Source organism: Nerophis ophidion, linkage group LG28 (assembly GCF_033978795.1).
Source record: "Nerophis ophidion isolate RoL-2023_Sa linkage group LG28, RoL_Noph_v1.0, whole genome shotgun sequence".
NCBI lineage: Eukaryota > Metazoa > Chordata > Actinopteri > Syngnathiformes > Syngnathidae > Nerophis > Nerophis ophidion.
Genome location: NC_084638.1, coordinates 27099826 through 27121294, shown reverse-complemented (window position 1 = coordinate 27121294; position 21469 = coordinate 27099826). Strand labels below are relative to the sequence as shown.

At 48.9% G+C, this 21469-nt stretch overlaps 1 protein-coding gene across 4 annotated transcripts in view; it reads left to right on the top strand.

Moving 5' to 3' along the window:
• Window positions 1-21469, top strand: part of LOC133545263 (BMP/retinoic acid-inducible neural-specific protein 3-like) — a 1164151-nt gene that overhangs the window by 1109777 nt on the left and 32905 nt on the right. For all 4 annotated transcript variants that reach the window (XM_061890672.1, XM_061890669.1, XM_061890671.1 and 1 more), the window contains exons 6-7: window positions 5948-6184; window positions 10592-10814. In XM_061890672.1, the coding sequence (XP_061746656.1) occupies window positions 5948-6184; window positions 10592-10814 (460 nt within the window). The remainder of the gene's footprint in view (window positions 1-5947; window positions 6185-10591; window positions 10815-21469) is intronic.

Genomic DNA, 21469 nt, shown 5'->3' with positions numbered 1-21469 from the left:
AAAGTCCAAATCTTAAACAGGAACAATAGAGAGTTTGTTACAACAGTTTTAATTACTCATCATCAGGTGGTACAAAGTTGGATTGAATCCATATGAAAACAGACAGTGTCTCCGGAGACGGAAGATGGTGGACCCTCATGAGAGAAATTAAGAAAGAGTGCACATCAGGCTTGGTCTTCCCTTCTTCCAATGTTCAGGGTGACTTGACCTCTCATGTGGTGTCATTCCCCCAACTTGGTCAGTGGGACTTGACCTCTCATGTGGTGTCCTTCCCCCAACTTGGTCAGTGGGACTTGACCTCTCATGTGGTGTCCTTCCCCCAACTTGGTCAGGGTGACTTGACCTCTCATGTGGTGTCCTTCCCCCCAACTTGGTCAGTGGGACTTGACCTCTCATGTGGTGTCCTTCCCCCAACTTGGTCAGGGTGACTTGACCTCTCATGTGGTGTCCTTCCCCCAACTTGGTCAGTGGGACTTGACCTCTCATGTGGTGTCCTTCCCCCAACTTGGTCAGTGGGACTTGACCTCTCATGTGGTGTCCTTCCCCCAACTTGGTCAGTGGGACTTGACCTCTCATGTGGTGTCCTTCCCCCAACTTGGTCAGTGGGACTTGACCTCTCATGTGGTGTCCTTCCCCCAACTTGGTCAGTGGGACTTGACCTCTCATGTGGTGTCCTTCCCCCAACTTGGTCAGGGTGACTTGACCTCTCATGTGGTGTCCTTCCCCCCAACTTGGTCAGGGTGACTTGACCTCTCATGTGGTGTCCTTCCCCCAACTTGGTCAGTGGGACTTGACCTCTCATGTGGTGTCCTTCCCCCAACTTGGTCAGGGTGACTTGACCTCTCATGTGGTGTCCTTCCCCCAACTTGGTCAGTGGGACATGACCTCTCATGTGGTGTCCTCCCCCCAACTTGGTCAGTGGGACTTGACCTCTCATGTGGTGTCCTTCCCCCAACTTGGTCAGTGGGACTTGACCTCTCATGTGGTGTCCTCCCCCCAACTTGGTCAGTGGGACTTGACCTCTCATGTGGTGTCCTACCCCCAACTTGGTCAGTGGGACTTGACCTCTCATGTGGTGTCCTCCCCCCAACTTGGTCAGTGGGACTTGACCTCTCATGTGGTGTCCTTCCCCCAACTTGGTCAGTGGGACTTGACCTCTCATGTGGTGTCCTTCCCCCCAACTTGGTCAGTGGGACTTGACCTCTCATGTGGTGTCCTTCCCCCAACTTGGTCAGGGTGACTTGACCTCTCATGTGGTGTCCTTCCCCCAACTTGGTCAGTGGGACTTGACCTCTCATGTGGTGTCCTTCCTCCAACTTGGTCAGTGGGACTTGACCTCTCATGTGGTGTCCTTCCCCCAACTTGGTCAGTGGGACTTGACCTCTCATGTGGTGTCATTCCCAATGTATCTTGGTGAAAGTTAGCCAAAAGAGATTTAGGACAGAAATGAGCCACTAGTGACACAGTCTTGTCCCCAAACTGGATGATTTTCAAATGATGGCAGTGTGACGAGAAGCAAATAATGGCAGCGTCGGAATCTTCTCTCCTACCCTTCCTGACTCCTTCCTCTCAACAGCAAGTGATCTCTCTATCATAAAGACCGAAACTGATGTTAATCAAAATATGAAGATGGCAAAAAGAAATGAAAAGAGACTCGGAGACACTCCAACTTGTTGTTAATTTCACACATCAACTTCCAATTATTGTGAGGCACAAGCCTCCAAAGACTAACGCACATCATCAGAACTCTCCGCCTTATTCAAAAATGTAGGGACAAAGGAGCCACTTGTCCTTGGGGACTTGAATCTGGACTGGAAGAAGCGTACATCCAAATCTCTCAAGGCCTTTGTCTCTAAACTGGGTCTTAACCGACGAACCAAGGAACCAATGACAATCGGAAAAACGCGCGATTCAATCATCGACCTCGTTTTTACAAACTACTGTCAAAATATGGGAATTCTGTAGTAATGAAAGAAGCTAACTCTGACCATTATCTACACCAGGGGTCCCCAAACCACGGCCCGCAAGCCAGATACGGCCCGCCAGCGTACAAAATCCTGCCCGCGGGTAGCACCATGTAAAAAAAAAAAAAAAAAAAAATTTTTTTTTATTATTATTATTTTTTTATTATAACTTTTTAATCTGTTCTTTTTCACCCATCCATCAATCCATTTTCTACTGCTTGTTACTGAGTCTCATAACCAGACACGGCACTCCAGCGTCCAAAATCCGGCCCGCGAGTAGTCTTGGCTAAAAAGTAAATGGAAATTGTATTTATTTACTTTTTGATTATACATTTTTTTAATCTGTCCTTTTTCGCCCATCCTACAATCCATTCTCTACCGCTTGTTACTGGGTCTCCTAGGCAGAGTCCAAAATTTGGTCCGTGGGTAGTCCCGACTAAAAGAAAAAAATGGTATTTATTGATGATAGTGATACCAGGTTCCTTAGAGCACAATACTACATGATACCAGGTTCCTTAGAGCACAATGCTACATGATACCAGGTTCCTTAGAGCACAATGCTACATGATACCAGGTTCCTTAGAGCACAATGCTACATGATACCAGGTTCCCTAGAGCACGGTGCTAAGTGATACCAGGTTCCCTAGAGCACAATGCGACGTCTACTCCCATCACAAATGTGATTTGATGAGATGCCGTAGCTTCATACAGATGTATAGTCTTCCCTTGCTTTAAAGGGTATCATACAGATATATAGTCTTCCCTCGCTTTAAAGTACCCCTGAGTACCCTTTCTTTGACTTACTGTTTCTACAAACACCACCATCTTGTGGTCAAACTCGCTCGTTGCATGTCTCTGACCAGCGCCAAGTTGCATTCAAATACTGAATGTTACACCAGACATTCCTACCCTGTGCCTTGCCCAAAGACACAACGGCACTAGCTGTGTTTCATTGCAGTTTTTTTTTTTTTTTTGCTAAATAAAAGCCTTCCTTCTAAAATTCCGATTAAAGTACATTTGCGACGTGTAGGTGTTTCCATTAAAGTGCATCATGAGCCGTACATTTCTAGTGTGTGTGTGTTGCAACGGAACAACAACACCTTGTCAGTGTGTGTGTTTGATGTAATGAAGTGTACTCAAAGAAAAAGAGTGAGTGCAAGAAGCTGAGCTATCTAAACCTGCGTCTCGAGCCTAGACTACATCCTGTACTCCGCACTTTAACTGGCTTAAAACACATTTTGATCACACACACACATACACACACACACACACCAATTACAGATAAGTAGTCTCCATGGGGAGGTCTAAGAGCTTCAAATTGCTGAAAATGAAAAGTGCAATTTGTTCTGCAGATCCTGCAAGTGTTTGTGTGGAATCGAACATGCGGCGTGGCGACACTCTCACATGTTAGCATCTTTCACTTCTTCTCTCCTAGTGCTGTTGCCTAGCAACAGAACATAATGAAGCATGTCACTAAACATCGTATAGACCATACACATATACATACATACATGCTTACATGTATACATACATGTATACATACATACATATACACAAATTCACATATAATCACATTTCATGAAACATATATTAACGTTGCAAATAACGACACACTGACAAAGCTTGACCGAATGTTACTATAACAATCTACAAGGTGAACACAGGTTGCTTCTCTTTCTTCCCCTCCATCTTTTCTGCTTTCTTTTGTATTTCTCATGACATATTTGTGTTCACAATCAGAATCAGAAATACTTGAATGATTCTCCGAGGGGAAATTAGGACTGTTGCATTTGAACAACTGGATTGTTGATGATAGAGGTCGATTATTGGTATCATTCATTATCAATAGTGATATTTCTATTGGTATTTGTATTGATCCATTTGTAGTGTAATAATGCTCATTGTCATTTCTGTATTATTATTTATTTTGCTAACTGCTTCTTTGCTTTCACTTTTACTATCATACTTGTACATATCCTATTTGATGATGTTGTTCTATTGTTGTTGTTGTTGGTATTGTTGTGTTGCTGTTGTTGTCGTCGTCTCAAGACAATAACAACATAGCATAAAGACAATAACAACATAGCATAAAGACAATAACAACATAGCATGAAGACAATAACAACATAGAATGAAGACAATAACAACATAGCATAAAGACAATAACAACATAGCATGAAGACAATAACAACATAGAATGAAGACAATAACAACATAGCATAAAGACAATAACAACATAGCATGAAGACAAAAACAACATAGCATGAAGACAACAACAACATAGCATGAAGACGATAACAACATAGCATGAAGACAATAACAACATAGCATGAAGACAATAACAACATAGCATAAAGATAATAACAACATAGCATGAAGACAATAACAACATAGCATGAATACAACAACAACATAGCAAAGACAATCACAACATAGCATAAAGACAATAACAACATAGCGTGAAGACAATAACAACATAGCATGAAAACAATAACAACATAGCATAAAGATAATAACAACATAGCATGAAGACAATAACAACATAGCATGAAGACAATAACAACATAGCATGAAGACAACAACATAGCATGAAGACAATAACAACATAGCATGAAGACAATAACAACATAGCATGAAGACAATAACAACATAGCATGAAGACAATAACAACATAGCATAAAGATAATAACAACATAGCATGAAGACAATAACAACATAGCATGAAGACAATAACAACGTAGCATGAAGACAACAACAACATAGCATAAAGACAATAACAACATAGCGTGAAGACAATAACAACATAGCATGAAGACAATAACAACATAGCATAAAGATAATAACAACATAGCATGAAGACAATAACAACATAGCATGAAGACAATAACAACATAGCATGAAGACAACAACAACATAGCATGAAGACAATAACAACATAGCATGAAGACAATAACAACATAGCGTGAAGACAATAACAACATAGCGTGAAGACAATAACAACATAGCGTGAAGACAATAACAACATAGCGTGAAGACAATAACAACATAGCGTGAAGACAATAACAACATAGCATGAAGACAATAACAACATAGCATGAAGACAATAACAACATAGCATGAAGACAACAACAACATAGCATGAAGACAACAACAACATAGCATGAAGACAATAACAACATAGCATGAAGACAATAACAACATAGCATGAAGACAATAACAACATAGCATGAAGACAATAACAACATAGCATGAAGACAATAACAACATAGCATGAAGACAATAACAACATAGCATGAAGACAACAACAACATAGCATGAAGACAATAACAACATAGCATGAAGACAATAACAACATAGCATAAAGACAATAACAACATAGCGTGAAGACAATAACAACATAGCATGAAGACAATAACAACATAGCATAAAGATAATAACAACATAGCATGAAGACAATAACAACATAGCATGAAGATAATAACAACATAGCATGAAGACAATAACAACATAGCATGAAGACAATAACAACATAGCATGAAGACAACAACAACATAGCATGAAGACAATAACAACATAGCATGAAGACAATAACAACATAGCATGAAGACAATAACAACATAGCATGAAGACAACAACAACATAGCATGAAGACAATAACAACATAGCATGAAGACAACAACAACATAGCATGAAGACAACAAACACACACACACACACACACACACACTTTTGTATTTGTTAGCTACTTGAGACCTCCCAAAAATGCCAAGCTGTACTATTGTCATAAAATAACTCATTTTAAAACAGCTGCTGACTCGTCCAGAGGTCCAAATATGAATAGTAATATTAATAACAATAATGATGATGATGATGATGATGATGATGATGTCATTTTAAAACAGCTGCTGACTCTTCCTGAGGTCCAAATATGAATAGTAATATTGATAACAATAATGATGATGATGATGATGTCATGCGTGCAGGTTTGCAGGATGTCCTGCCAGAGTTCCTGCGAACTCGCTTCGTGGAGGCGGCCCTGAGCTACGTGGCGTGCAACTCGGAGGGTGACTTCCTGTGCCGCAACAACGACTGCTGGTGTCGATGCGCTCCCGGCTACCCACAATGCAACTGTCCCTTGGCAGACATCAGTGTCATGGAGGACAACCTGCAGCAAAGCAAACACGCCTGGAACACTTTCAACCAGGACTTTATGGACTCAGGTAGTACTCATCATCCACTCTGATGGCAATGCCCGGGACTTCACACACTCTACCATCTCTAACTACCTCTAACTAACTCTAACTAACTCTAACCAACTCTGACTACCTCAGACTAACTCTGACTACCTCAAACTACCTCTGACTACCTCAGACTAACTCTAACTACCTCTGACAACCTCAAACTACATCTGACTAACTCTGAGTGCCTCTAACTACCTCAGACTACCTGTGTGTGTGTGTGTGTGTGTGTGTGTGTGTGTGTGTGTGTGTGTGTGTGTGTGTGTGTGTGTGTGTGTGTGTGTGTGTGTGTGTGTGTGTGTGTGTGTGTGTGATGTATTTGAGTGTTAAAAAGTTGCAAGAAGTCCAGGTGTGTGAGCTATCATGAGAAGATTGGACTTGTGTACTTGTCTAATGGGTCCGTACCAAGCTGAGAGTTCATCATCATCACCTGACGAAGCAGCACAGGTGTGTGACATCATTGCACAGGTGTTTGACATCATTGTGACCACCTGGTGAGAGCAGAACAGGTGTGTGACATCATTGTGACCACCTGGTGAGAGCAGAACAGGTGTGTGACATCATTGTGACCACCTGGTGAGAGCAGAACAGGTGTGTGACATCATTGTGACCACCTGGTGAGAGCAGCACAGGTGTGTGACATCATTGTGACCACCTGGTGAGAGCAGCACAGGTGTGTGACATCATTGTGACCACCTGGTGAGAGCAGCACAGGTGTGTGACATCATTGTGACCACCTGGTGAGAGCAGAACAGGTGTGTGACATCATTGTGACCACCTGGTGAGAGCAGAACAGGTGTGTGACATCATTGTGACCACCTGGTGAGAGCAGAACAGGTGTGTGACATCATTGTGACCACCTGGTGAGAGCAGCACAGGTGTGTGACATCATTGTGACCACCTGGTGAGAGGAGCACAGGTGTGTGACATCATTGTGACCACCTGGTGAGAGCAGCACAGGTGTGTGACATCATTGTGACCACCTGGTGAGAGCAGAACAGGTGTGTGACATCATTGTGACCACCTGGTGAGAGCAGAACAGGTGTGTGACATCACTGTGACCACCTGGTGAGAGCAGAACAGGTGTGTGACATCATTGTGACCACCTGGTGAGAGCAGAACAGGTGTGTGACATCATTGTGACCACCTGGTGAGAGCAGAACAGGTGTGTGACATCACTGTGACCACCTGGGGAGAGCAGCACAGGTGTGTGACATCATTGTGACCACCTGGTGAGAGCAGAACAGGTGTGTGACATCATTGTGACCACCTGGTGAGAGCAGAACAGGTGTATGACATCATTGTGACCACCTGGTGAGAGGAGCACAGGTGTGTGACATCATTGTGACCACCTGGTGAGAGCAGAACAGGTGTATGACATCATTGTGACCACCTGGTGAGAGGAGCACAGGTGTGTGACATCATTGTGACCACCTGGTGAGAGCAGCACAGGTGTTTGACATCATTGTGACCACCTGGTGAGAGCAGAACAGGTGTGTGACATCATTGTGACCACCTGGTGAGAGCAGAACAGGTGTATGACATCATTGTGACCACCTGGTGAGAGGAGCACAGGTGTGTGACATCATTGTGACCACCTGGTGAGAGCAGCACAGGTGTTTGACATCATTGTGACCACCTGGTGAGAGCAGAACAGGTGTGTGACATCATTGTGACCACCTGGTGAGAGCAGCACAGGTGTGTGACATCATTGTGACCACCTGGTGAGAGCAGCACAGGTGTGTGACATCATTGTGACCACCTGGTGAGAGCAGAACAGGTGTGTGACATCATTGTGACCACCTGGTGAGAGGAGCACAGGTGTGTGACATCATTGTGACCACCTGGTGAGAGCAGAACAGGTGTGATTTGATGATGAGTCCATACTTTCTGCACACTTTGAGGACCCAACTGAACAGTTTTTATCTGGGCTCTCAATCATTTGATTCTAGAGCAGAATTAAAAGCTTTTGTTTGTTTTGTTTTTTACCATAAAACATCCAGACAGTCACTAGAAAATTGGGGAGGGGCTTAAATCGCCCACAAGCTCATTGGTTGGCTTCCTTTTGCCAACGAGAGCCTGAAAGGAAGTGGACAAGAGTAACAGTTTTTAATGCTACACACAATTGAAATGTCAAGTAATAAATAACATGGCATTCCATCATCACAACTGGACTGTTTGCTTAGTCTTAGAAGATCTAGTCTTGGACTTAGACTGGTCACATCTAATCTTAAACTTAGATCGGTCACATCTAGTCTTAGACTTAGATCGGTCACATCTAGTCTTGGACTTAGATCAGTCACATCTAGTCTTGGACTTAGATCAGTCCCATCTAGTTTGACTTAGAATTAGACATGTAGTTATGGCTTATAGGTGAAACTTCCAAGACAAACCATCGCAGCCAACTCACCACCAGGTGGTGATCGCTAGAAAGCTCCGCCCCTCTCTTCACCCGAGTGTCCAAAACATGAGGCCGCAAATCCGATGACACAACTACAAAGTCGATCATGGAACTGCGGCCTAGGGTGTCCTGGTGCCAAGTGCACATATGGACACCCTTATGTTTGAACATGGTGTTTGTTATGGACAATCTGTGACCAGCACAAAAGTCCAATAACAAAACACCACTCGGGTTCAGATCGGGGCGACCATTCTTCCCAATCACGCCTCTCCAGGTTTCACTGTCATTGCCAACATGACCGTTGAAGTCCCCAGTAGGACAAGGGAATCACCCGGGGGAGAACTTTCCAGTACTCCCTCAAAGGTACCCAAAAAGGGTGGGTACTCTGAACTGCTGTTTGGTGCGTAAGCACAAACAACAGTCAGGACCTGTCCCCCAACCCAAAGGCAGAGGGAGGCAACCCTCTGGTCCACTGGGTTGAACTCCAACGTGCAGGCTTTAAGCCGGGGGGCAACAAGAATTGCCACCCCAGCCCGTCGCCTCTCACTGCCGGCAACGCCAGAGTGGAAGAGAGTCCAGTCCCTCTCGAGAGAACTGGTTCCAGAGCCCTTGCTGTGCGTCGAAGTGAGTCCGACTATATCTAAATGGTAAATGGTAAAATGGGTTGTACTTGAATAGCGCTTTTCTACCCCTTTTTAAGGAGTCCAAAGCGCTTTGATAGTATTTCCACATTCGTCCATTCACACACTGACGGCGGATATCTAGCCGGAATTCTCCACCTCGTGCACTAGCTCAGGCTCCTTACCCCCCAGCGAGGTGACGTTCCACGTCCCAAGAGCTAGCTTCTGTAGCCCAGGATCGGACCGCCAAGTGCCCTGCCGCCCAGCTCACACTGCACCCGAACTCAAGGGCCCATACCATGAGTGGTGAGCCCATTGGAGGGGTGACCCACGTTGCCTCTTCGGGCCCTATGGGGACACTCCCGGCTACCAGGGCAGGGGCTCGCCATTGTACCCCACGTCTGGGCGAGGGAAAACGGAGTCTTGGTTGTTGTAGTTCCATAGAAGTCTTTGAGCTGCTCTTTGTCTGATCCCTCACCTAGGACCTTGTCTTGGGAGAGCCTACCAGGGGGCATAAAAACCCCCGGACATCATAGCTCCTAGGATCATTGGGACACTCAAACTTCTCTACCGCTATGTGGGGACAGCTCAGAGAGGAGATTTGATATTTCTGTACTGTACTATATATATAAATTGAAACCATATTGTACATCACATTTTTTGTAATGTGAAGGACTTCCTAAAACGATCTAACCAAAATCCGAAGTGGGCTTCGTCCTCTACTGTGAAGACAAACTTTATAGTCGCCATTTTAGTTGCGAGTCTGTGGTCGTAGTCCTGGTTTTTATTTTACCAAGCAGACATTGTCGTCTTTTAAGAGGCAATTTTCCAACTGAACTGTCACTGGCATTATAAATAGGGGGCGGTGTGGTGCCAGCAACTTGAGGGTTCCGGGTTCGATCCCCGCTGGTCACTGCCGTTGTGTCCTTGGGCAAGACACTTTACCCACCAGCTCCCGGTGCTTAAATAAATAAAATTCACTTCACTTCACCTTTAATGTTGTTTTTTTTGGCTCTCAACTGGTCCAAGGCTGTAAGTGTTGGCCTATCGGCGCTACTTTCAGTTGTTGGTGGTCCTCTAATTGGACTATTTGTATCAGATCTGTGTGGGAATAGAGGTGGTGTTAATGACGAATGGAGAGCTCGTGTGGGGAGATAAATGAGCAGGCAGGTGTTTACTTTATTTCAATGGTTTTTACGGCTTTTCTCAGGCTATATTCTAATTCTGCACTCGGCTCCCCAGCCATTATCCGTGTGGTGCACCAGGGATGAAATGCAAATGTGTGAATCTTCTTACAGTACGGCTAATTAATTCCACATTACTCATTTAGATGACATCATCTTTCTTTCCTTCCTGTTTGTCTTCCAGATGAATTCAAAGGCTTCCTGAAGCGCTTGCCGGCCGACAGGTTCTTGAATGTCTCCACCGTGGCCAAACACTGGTCTGCAGACGTGTCCCTCCAGAAGCGCTACGCCCAGCTGCGGTCCGGTGCGGCTCTGCTTCAGGCCAAAGCTCAGAAGATCGTCAGGAAGTTGTTCACGCTAAGCAAAAGATGTCCCAAGCAACCTCGCGTCAGTCTGCCTCGGGAAAGGTACTTCACACTAGAAAGTTGGTAGGTCCCCCTACCTTTTGTCAAACTGGAGGAACCCTTACTGTTTAAAAACAGCTCCACCTAGAACACATTTAGGTATTTAACCTAGAAGACTCTAGAGACATTAGTAGCATTCTGGGATATAAAAAGACAAAACTATAAAGTTTTTATTCTTATTTATTTGTCCATATCAGAATCAGCATGACTTTATTGCCCCCCCATAATGTAATAAAAACAACAAGCAATAAGCAGTTGATGAACATCTGCAACAGTATACAGATATGACAGATTAGCACAACTGCTAACCTGTTCCCCGCAGGCAGGTAACACAACTAACTCCTACACTTGGTCACAGACTTAAGTTTCATTCACTTCTTCAGCCTCATGTTCAATATTGTAAGGACTGCGAGTCCGAGTTCCAATAAAAAGTAGCTCTGACTGAGCACTGTTTCTCTAAGGTGGGTTCCAATCCCACATTTAGGTAACAAAACCCTTCAGAGGCGGGGCAAGTTCATGCAAGACATTAAAAACAAGACATGCATGAAAGTGAACAAATGTACAATTATGAAAGAATGTTTATTTAAAGGGTGTATAGCATGGGTGTCAAACTCTGGCCTGCGGGACAAATATGGCCCGCCGTGTAATTTCACTTGGCCCTTGGTAGTCGATTTGTTATCTATGGTGGTGCTAGTGGACAGACTGCTCTTTAGGTACCTTATATCTCGCACTATGAGGTGCATTGTGCTCTCTGACCTCCAAGCTGTTTGATTAGTGACATGGTGTAATGATAAGTGTGACCAGTAGATGGCAGTCACTCAAGACAAACGAGTAGACTTGCAGTTAACTACACCAAAACTTGAAATGTTTTATTGAGAATATAGAACACGGTGATCAAAAATCCGTCCAAATATTTTAGTCCGACTTTGGTAAGCTAAGAAGCCACACCGCTTGATGCATGGTCGGAGCATTACGGCCTCCATAGTCAGACGTACCGTGCTTCAACACGCGAGTATTACTATGGTGTGTTTATAAGGACCACAAAACGGCAGCTTTCAGCACTAGTGTACCGTGAGATACAGTCTGCTGTGCCGTGGGAGATGATGTCATTCCACCTTTTTGGGTAAAAAATATTTTTTTGCAAACCAGTAATTATCGTCTGCAAATGACGTGTTGTTGCGTGTCGGCAGAGGTAACCGTGTAATACTCTTTCGTATCGGTAGGTGGCAGCCGGGAGCTAATTGCTTTGTAGATGACGGAAACAGCGGGAGGCAGTGTGCAGGTAAAAAAGTATCTTATGATTAAACCCCAAAAAATACTCTTTCGTATCGGTAGGTGGCAGCCGGGAGCTAATTGCTTTGTAGATGACGGAAACAGCAGGAGGCAGTGTGCAGGTAAAAAAGTATCTTATGATTAAACCCAAAAAAACACAAAAGGTGAGTGCCACTAAGAAAAGGCATTGAAGCTTAGGGAAGGCTATGCAGAAGCAAACTAAGACTGAACTGGCGAAAAAGTAAACAAAAACAGAATGCTGGACGACAGCAAAGACTTACTGTGGAGCAAAGACAGCGTACATCCGAACTTGACATGGCAATCAACAATGTCCCCACAAAGAAGGATAAAACAAAGTCGGTGCGGGGAATATCGCTCAAAGGAAGACATGAAACTGCTACAGGGAAATACCAAAAAAAGAGGAAACGCCACCTAAATAGGAGAGCAAAACACTACACACAGGAAAAGAGCAAAAAAGTGCAAATAAGTCAGGGTGTGATGTGACAGGTGGTGACAGTACACCTACTTTGAGACAAGAGCTATAGTCATGCATGTTTGCTTATGCTTTAAAGTCATATCCAACAATTGCCACAACCACTTTTTACTGTCAACTGAGTTTGGTTTTTGAATGATTTCTGCGGGTGGTGTGCCTCCGCATTTTTTTCAACAAAAAAATGTGCCTTGGCTCAAGAAAGGGTTGAAAAACACTGCAGTAGCAGACATATTATCTGGGGTTTTGTTTCGCAGTTTTATGCAAAAGCAACTTTTCTTACCTTCTGGTACCTGCTGATGTGTATTTGGGATCTGCATAAGTCCTGAAAATGTGCGGGCCTCCTCCATTGTAGTCTGTGAGGACACCGTTGTCGATAAAGTTCTTGTTTTTCTCTATCTTCTTATGTGACATTCGTTCTCCACTCTTGCCATTTCTAATATAAAGTAGTGTAAAGTTGTAACTTATATCTGTCAGTAATCTCGCTATGGAAGCGCTAATAACTACCGGTGTAGTTGCTCTACATAATTCACCCACGGAACTTTAGTTATTGGAGATTTCCGGATGGTTTGCGGGTGTTGTTGTTGCACTAGTGAGCCACGGGTGAGGAGATGCTGCTCAGTTATTGATTGAAGTAAAGTGTGAATGTCATTAAAACATTTAGCTCCATCTTTTGACACTTCTTCCACTCCCGTCCTTGCACGCTACACCGCTACAAAAAAGATGACGGTGAGAAGACGCTGCCGAAGGTGAGCCACGTAAATAAGACCGCCCACAAGTCAGAAAGTGACTAAAAATGGTTTGTAAAACATCATCTATGCAACATTTTGAGCAAATAAGCACCATTACATGTTATGTAAACCACAAGGAAGTCTTTTACATCTAGAAAATTAATAATATGACTCCGTTGATGCGTCTTATACACTAGTGCACCGTTCGTATGAAAATAGACATGAATAGTCCTGCTCATCCGGAGTGCGGCTTATATTTCGGTGCCCCTATGGTCTGAAAAATATGGTAGTTGAACGATTAAACAGTTCGGTTCGCAGCCAAGTGTGAAGTGACTGGGACGAGGATCAGCACCTCCATGTCCCAGTCCGTGGTTCTCGCCCGTGGTTCTCGCCCGGAAAAGGGTGGAGTGCCATCTCCGGGTTGGGGAGGAGACCCTGCCCCAAGTGGAGGAGTTCAAGTACTTGGGAGTCTTGTTCACGGGTGAGGGAAGAGTGGATGGTGAGGACGACAGGCGGATCGGTGCGGCGTCTTCAGTAATTCGGACGTTGTATCGATCTGTTGTGGTGAAGAAGGAGCTGAGCCGGAAGGCAAAGCTCTCAATTTACCGGTCGATCTACGTTCCCATCCTCACCTATGGTCATTAGCTTTGGGTTATGACCGAAAGGATAAGATCACGGGTACAAGCGGCCCAAATGACTTTCTCCCACCGGGTGGCGGGTCTCTCCCTTAGAGATAGGGTGAGAAGTTCTGTCATCCGGGAGGAACTCAAAGTAAAGCCGCTGCTCCTCCACATGGAGAGGAGCCAGATGAGGTGGTTCGGGCAAATGGTCAGGATGCCACCCGAGCGCCTCCCTAGGGAGGTGTTTAGGGCACGTCCGACCGGTAGGAGGCCACGGGGAAGACCCAGGACACGTTGGGAAGACTATGTCATCCGGCTGGCCTGGGAACGCCTCGGGATCCCCCGGGAGGAGCTGGGCCAAGTGGCTGTGGGGGGGGGAAGTCTGGGTTTCCCTGCTTAGGCTGCTGCCCCCGCGATCTGACCTTGGATAAGCGTAAGAAGATGGATGGATGGATGGATGGATGATTGAACAGAGTTGAGACCTTTTCCATTCAGGTTAATAAAAGCATTGGTTGTGCCAGACTTGTCTTCTTCACACTGATGGTAAATCCATATTTCATTGTGGCTTTTGCCAAGCAATCAGTAAGGTGCTGCAAGTCCCAGTCTGTGTCAGCGGCCATTACGCAATCATCTGCGGACATGACCCATTCTTTTTGGACCTTTGTCTTGGTTCTGAGACGGGCGATCTTAAGTAGTTTGCAATCAATGCGATGCCGGATCCAAACGTTCTCATTGTTGGCTTTAAAGGCTTCTTGCACTTTCGCTGTGAGGAAGATGCCGTAAAGTGCCGGAGCCAATACTTATAGGTCAAGATTTAGGTGGAGATTTTCTGAGCCCAGTCAAGGACAAGCTAGCCTACCTGGATTCGGGCTTTTCTCTTCTCCTCGAACAACCAATAAATCACTAAGTCACGTAGACCAAAGCCATCCTGGTATTTCTCATGAGGCTTTTTTCCACAAGGTTCAGGTACCTCAATGTCACCCCCCCGCCTCAGGTGAAGGTCATGTAACCTTTGCAAACTGGACTTTAAATCAAGGATGGCAAGGCACGCAGTGGTAACAGTTTACAAACATTTACTTAAAATCCCAAAAAGTGTCAAGAGGTGCACAACAACAGAAAGACCAAGCACCCACAATCTCAGTAGTTGGTTTGATGTATGAACCTCGAAACTCTTGGTCAGGACAGACAATCTCTTCTGGCAGTGACAGACAGCAGACTGGCACACCTGACCTCCTCTGGCAGTGACAGACAGCCGACTGGCACACCTGACCTCCTCTGGCAGTGACAGACAACAGACTGGCACACCTGACCTCCTCTGACTGGCACACCTGACCTCCTCATGCAGTGACAGACAGCAGACTGGCACACCTGACCTCCTCTGACTGGCACACCTGACCTCCTCTGGCAGTGACAGACAGCAGACTGGCACACCTGACCTCCTCTGACTGGCACACCTGACCTCCTCATGCAGTGACAGACAGCAGACTGGCACACCTGACCTCCTCTGACTGGCACACCTGACCTCCTCTGGCAGTGACAGACAGCAGACTGGCACACCTGACCTCCTCTGGCAGTGACAGACAGCAGACTGGCACACCTGACCTCCTCTGGCAGTGACAGACAGCAGACTGGCACACCTGACCTCCTCTGGCAGTGACAGACAGCAGACTGGCACAGCTGACCTCCTCTGGCAGTGACAGACAGCAGACTGGCACACCTGACCTCCTCTGGCAGTGACAGACAGCAGACTGGCACACCTGACCTCCTCTGGCAGTGACAGACAGCAGACTGGCACAGCTGACCTCCTCTGGCAGTGACAGACAACAGACTGGCACACCTGACCTCCTCTGGCAGTGACAGACAGCAGACTGGCACACCTGACCTCCTCTGGCAGTGACAGACAGCAGACTGGCACACCTGACCTCCTCTGGCAGTGACACACAGCAGACTGGCACACCTGACCTCCTCTGGCAGTGACAGACAGCAGACTGGCACACCTGACCTCCTCTGGCAGTGACAGACAGCAGACTGGCACACCTGACCTCCTCTGGCAGTGACAGACAGCAGACTGGCACAGCTGACCTACTCTGGCAGTGACAGACAGCAGACTGGCACACCTGACCTCCTCTGGCAGTGACAGACAACAGACTGGCACACCTGACCTCCTCTGGCAGTGACAGACAACAGACTGGCACACCTGACCTCCTCTGGCAGTGACAGACAACAGACTGGCACACCTGACCTCCTCTGGCAGTGACAGACAGCAGACTGGCACACCTGACCTCCTCTGACTGGCACACCTGACCTCCTCTGGCAGTGACAGACAGCAGACTGGCACACCTGACCTCCTCTGGCAGTGACAGACAGCAGACTGGCACACCTGACCTCCTCTGACTGGCACACCTGACCTCCTCTGGCAGTGACAGACAACAGACTGGCACACCTGACCTCCTCTGGCAGTGACAGACAACAGACTGGCACACCTGACCTCCTCTGGCAGTGACAGACAGCAGACTGGCACACCTGACCTCCTCTGGCAGTGACAGACAGCAGACTGGCACACCTGACCTCCTCTGGCAGTGACAGACAGCAGACTGGCACACCTGACCTCCTCTGGCAGTGACAGACAGCAGACTGGCACACCTGACCTCCTCTGGCAGTGACAGACAGCAGACTGGCACACCTGACCTCCTCTGGCAGTGACAGACAGCAGACTGGCACACCTGACCTCCTCTGGCAGTGACAGACAGCAGACTGGCACAGCTGACCTCCTCTGGCAGTGAGAGACAACAGACTGGCACACCTGACCTCCTCTGGCAGTGACAGACAACAGACTGGCAGACCTGACCTCCTCTGGCAGTGACAGACAGCAGACTGGCACACCTGACCTCCTCTGGCAGTGACAGACAGCAGACTGGCACACCTGACCTCCTCTGGCAGTGAGAGACAACAGACTGGCACACCTGACCTCCTCTGGCAGTGACAGACAGCAGACTGGCACACCTGACCTCCTCTGGCAGTGACAGACAGCAGACTGGCACACCTGACCTCCTCTGGCAGTGACAGACAACAGACTGGCACAGCTGACCTCCTCTGGCAGTGAGAGACAACAGACTGGCACACCTGACCTCCTCTGGCAGTGACAGACAGCAGACTGGCACAGCTGACCTCCTCTGGCAGTGACAGACAACAGACTGGCACAGCTGACCTCCTCTGGCAGTGACAGACAACAGACTGGCACAGCTGACCTCCTCTGGCAGTGACAGACAACAGACTGGCACACCTGACCTCCTCTGGCAGTGACAGACAGCAGACTGGCACACCTGACCTCCCCTGGCAGTGACAGACAACAGACTGGCACAGCTGACCTCCTCTGGCAGTGACAGACAACAGACTGGCACAGCTGACCTCCTCTGGCAGTGAGAGACAACAGACTGGCACACCTGACCTCCTCTGGCAGTGACCGACAGCAGACTGGCACACCTGACCTCCTCTGGCAGTGACAGACAGCAGACTGGCACACCTGACCACCTCTGGCAGTGACAGACAGCAGACTGGCACACCTGAACTCCTCTGGCAGTGACAGACAGCAGACTGGCACACCTGACCTCCTCTGGCAGTGACAGACAGCAGACTGGCACACCTGACCTCCTCTGGCAGTGACAGACAGCAGACTGGCACACCTGACCTCCTCTGGCAGTGAGAGACAGCAGACTGGCACACCTGAACTCCTCTGGCAGTGACAGACAGCAGACTGGCACACCTGACCTCCTCTGGCAGTGACAGACAGCAGACTGGCACACCTGACCTCCTCTGGCAGTGACAGACAGCAGACTGGCACACCTGACCTCCTCTGGCAGTGAGAGACAACAGACTGGCACACCTGACCTCCTCTGGCAGTGACAGACAACAGACTGGCAGACCTGACCTCCTCTGGCAGTGAGAGACAACAGACTGGCACACCTGACCTCCTCTGGCAGTGACAGACAGCAGACTGGCACACCTGACCTCCTCTGGCAGTGACAGACAGCAGACTGGCACACCTGACCTCCTCTGGCAGTGACAGACAGCAGACTGGCACACCTGACCTCCTCTGGCAGTGAGAGACAACAGACTGGCACACCTGACCTCCTCTGGCAGTGACAGACAGCAGACTGGCACACCTGACCTCCTCTGGCAGTGACAGACAGCCGACTGGCACACCTGACCTCCTCTGGCAGTGACAGACAACAGACTGGCACACCTGACCTCCTCTGACTGGCACACCTGACCTCCTCATGCAGTGACAGACAGCAGACTGGCACACCTGACCTCCTCTGACTGGCACACCTGACCTCCTCTGGCAGTGACAGACAGCAGACTGGCACACCTGACCTCCTCTGACTGGCACACCTGACCTCCTCATGCAGTGACAGACAGCAGACTGGCACACCTGACCTCCTCTGACTGGCACACCTGACCTCCTCTGGCAGTGACAGACAGCAGACTGGCACACCTGACCTCCTCTGGCAGTGACAGACAGCAGACTGGCACACCTGACCTCCTCTGGCAGTGACAGACAGCAGACTGGCACACCTGACCTCCTCTGGCAGTGACAGACAGCAGACTGGCACAGCTGACCTCCTCTGGCAGTGACAGACAACAGACTGGCACACCTGACCTCCTCTGGCAGTGACAGACAGCAGACTGGCACACCTGACCTCCTCTGGCAGTGACAGACAGCAGACTGGCACACCTGACCTCCTCTGGCAGTGACACACAGCAGACTGGCACACCTGACCTCCTCTGGCAGTGACAGACAGCAGACTGGCACACCTGACCTCCTCTGGCAGTGACAGACAGCAGACTGGCACACCTGACCTCCTCTGGCAGTGACAGACAGCAGACTGGCACAGCTGACCTACTCTGGCAGTGACAGACAGCAGACTGGCACACCTGACCTCCTCTGGCAGTGACAGACAACAGACTGGCACACCTGACCTCCTCTGGCAGTGACAGACAACAGACTGGCACACCTGACCTCCTCTGGCAGTGACAGACAACAGACTGGCACACCTGACCTCCTCTGGCAGTGACAGACAGCAGACTGGCACACCTGACCTCCTCTGGCAGTGACAGACAGCAGACTGGCACACCTGACCTCCTCTGACTGGCACACCTGACCTCCTCTGGCAGTGACAGACAACAGACTGGCACACCTGACCTCCTCTGGCAGTGACAGACAACAGACTGGCACACCTGACCTCCTCTGGCAGTGACAGACAGCAGACTGGCACACCTGACCTCCTCTGGCAGTGACAGACAGCAGACTGGCACACCTGACCTCCTCTGGCAGTGACAGACAGCAGACTGGCACACCTGACCTCCTCTGGCAGTGACAGACAGCAGACTGGCACACCTGACCTCCTCTGGCAGTGACAGACAGCAGACTGGCACACCTGACCTCCTCTGGCAGTGACAGACAGCAGACTGGCACAGCTGACCTCCTCTGGCAGTGAGAGACAACAGACTGGCACACCTGACCTCCTCTGGCAGTGACAGACAACAGACTGGCAGACCTGACCTCCTCTGGCAGTGACAGACAGCAGACTGGCACACCTGACCTCCTCTGGCAGTGACAGACAGCAGACTGGCACACCTGACCTCCTCTGGCAGTGAGAGACAACAGACTGGCACACCTGACCTCCTCTGGCAGTGACAGACAGCAGACTGGCACACCTGACCTCCTCTGGCAGTGACAGACAGCAGACTGGCACACCTGACCTCCTCTGGCAGTGACAGACAACAGACTGGCACAGCTGACCTCCTCTGGCAGTGAGAGACAACAGACTGGCACACCTGACCTCCTCTGGCAGTGACAGACAGCAGACTGGCACAGCTGACCTCCTCTGGCAGTGACAGACAACAGACTGGCACAGCTGACCTCCTCTGGCAGTGACAGACAACAGACTGGCACAGCTGACCTCCTCTGGCAGTGACAGACAACAGACTGGCACACCTGACCTCCTCTGGCAGTGACAGACAGCAGACTGGCACACCTGACCTCCCCTGGCAGTGACAGACAACAGACTGGCACAGCTGACCTCCTCTGGCAGTGACAGACAACAGACTGGCACAGCTGACCTCCTCTGGCAGTGAGAGACAACAGACTGGCACACCTGACCTCCTCTGGCAGTGACCGACAGCAGACTGGCACACCTGACCTCCTCTGGCAGTGACAGACAGCAGACTGGCACACCTGACCACCTCTGGCAGTGACAGACAGCAGACTGGCACACCTGAACTCCTCTGGCAGTGACAGACAGCAGACTGGCACACCTGACCTCCTCTGGCAGTGACAGACAGCAGACTGGCACACCTGACCTCCTCTGGCAGTGACAGACAGCAGACTGGCACACCTGACCTCCTCTGGCAGTGAGAGACAGCAGACTGGCACACCTGAACTCCTCTGGCAGTGACAGACAGCAGACTGGCACACCTGACCTCCTCTGGCAGTGACAGACAGCAGACTGGCACACCTGACCTCCTCTGGCAGTGACAGACAGCAGACTGGCACACCTGACCTCCTCTGGCAGTGAGAGACAACAGACTGGCACACCTGACCTCCTCTGGCAGTGACAGACAACAGACTGGCAGACCTGACCTCCTCTGGCAGTGAGAGACAACAGACTGGCACACCTGACCTCCTCTGGCAGTGACAGACAGCAGACTGGCACACCTGACCTCCTCTGGCAGTGACAGACAGCAGACTGGCACACCTGACCTCCTCTGGCAGTGACAGACAGCAGACTGGCACACCTGACCTCCTCTGGCAGTGAGAGACAACAGACTGGCACACCTGACCTCCTCTGGCAGTGACAGACAGCAGACTGGCACACCTGACCTCCTCTGGCAGTGACAGACAGCAGACTGGCACACCTGACCTCCTCTGGCCGTGACAGACAGCAGACTGGCACACCTGACCTCCTCTGGCAGTGACAGACAACAGACTGGCACAGCTGACCTCCTCTGGCAGTGAGAGACAACAGACTGGCACACCTGACCTCCTCTGGCAGTGACAGACAGCAGACTGGCACAGCTGACCTCCTCTGGCAGTGACAGACAACAGACTGGCACAGCTGACCTCCTCTGGCAGTGACAGACAACAGACTGGCACACCTGACCTCCTCTGGCAGTGACAGACAGCAGACTGGCACACCTGACCTCCCCTGGCAGTGACAGACAACAGACTGGCACACCTGAACTCCTCTGGCAGTGACAGACAACAGACTGGCACACCTGACCTCCTCTTGCAGTGACAGACAGCAGACTGGCACACCTGACCTCCCCTGGCAGTGACAGACAACAGACTGGCACAGCTGACCTCCTCTGGCAGTGACAGACAACAGACTGGCACAGCTGACCTCCTCTGGCAGTGAGAGACAACAGACTGGCACACCTGACCTCCTCTGGCAGTGACAGACAACAGACTGGCACAGCTGACCTCCTCTGGCAGTGACAGACAACAGACTGGCACAGCTGACCTCCTCTGGCAGTGAGAGACAA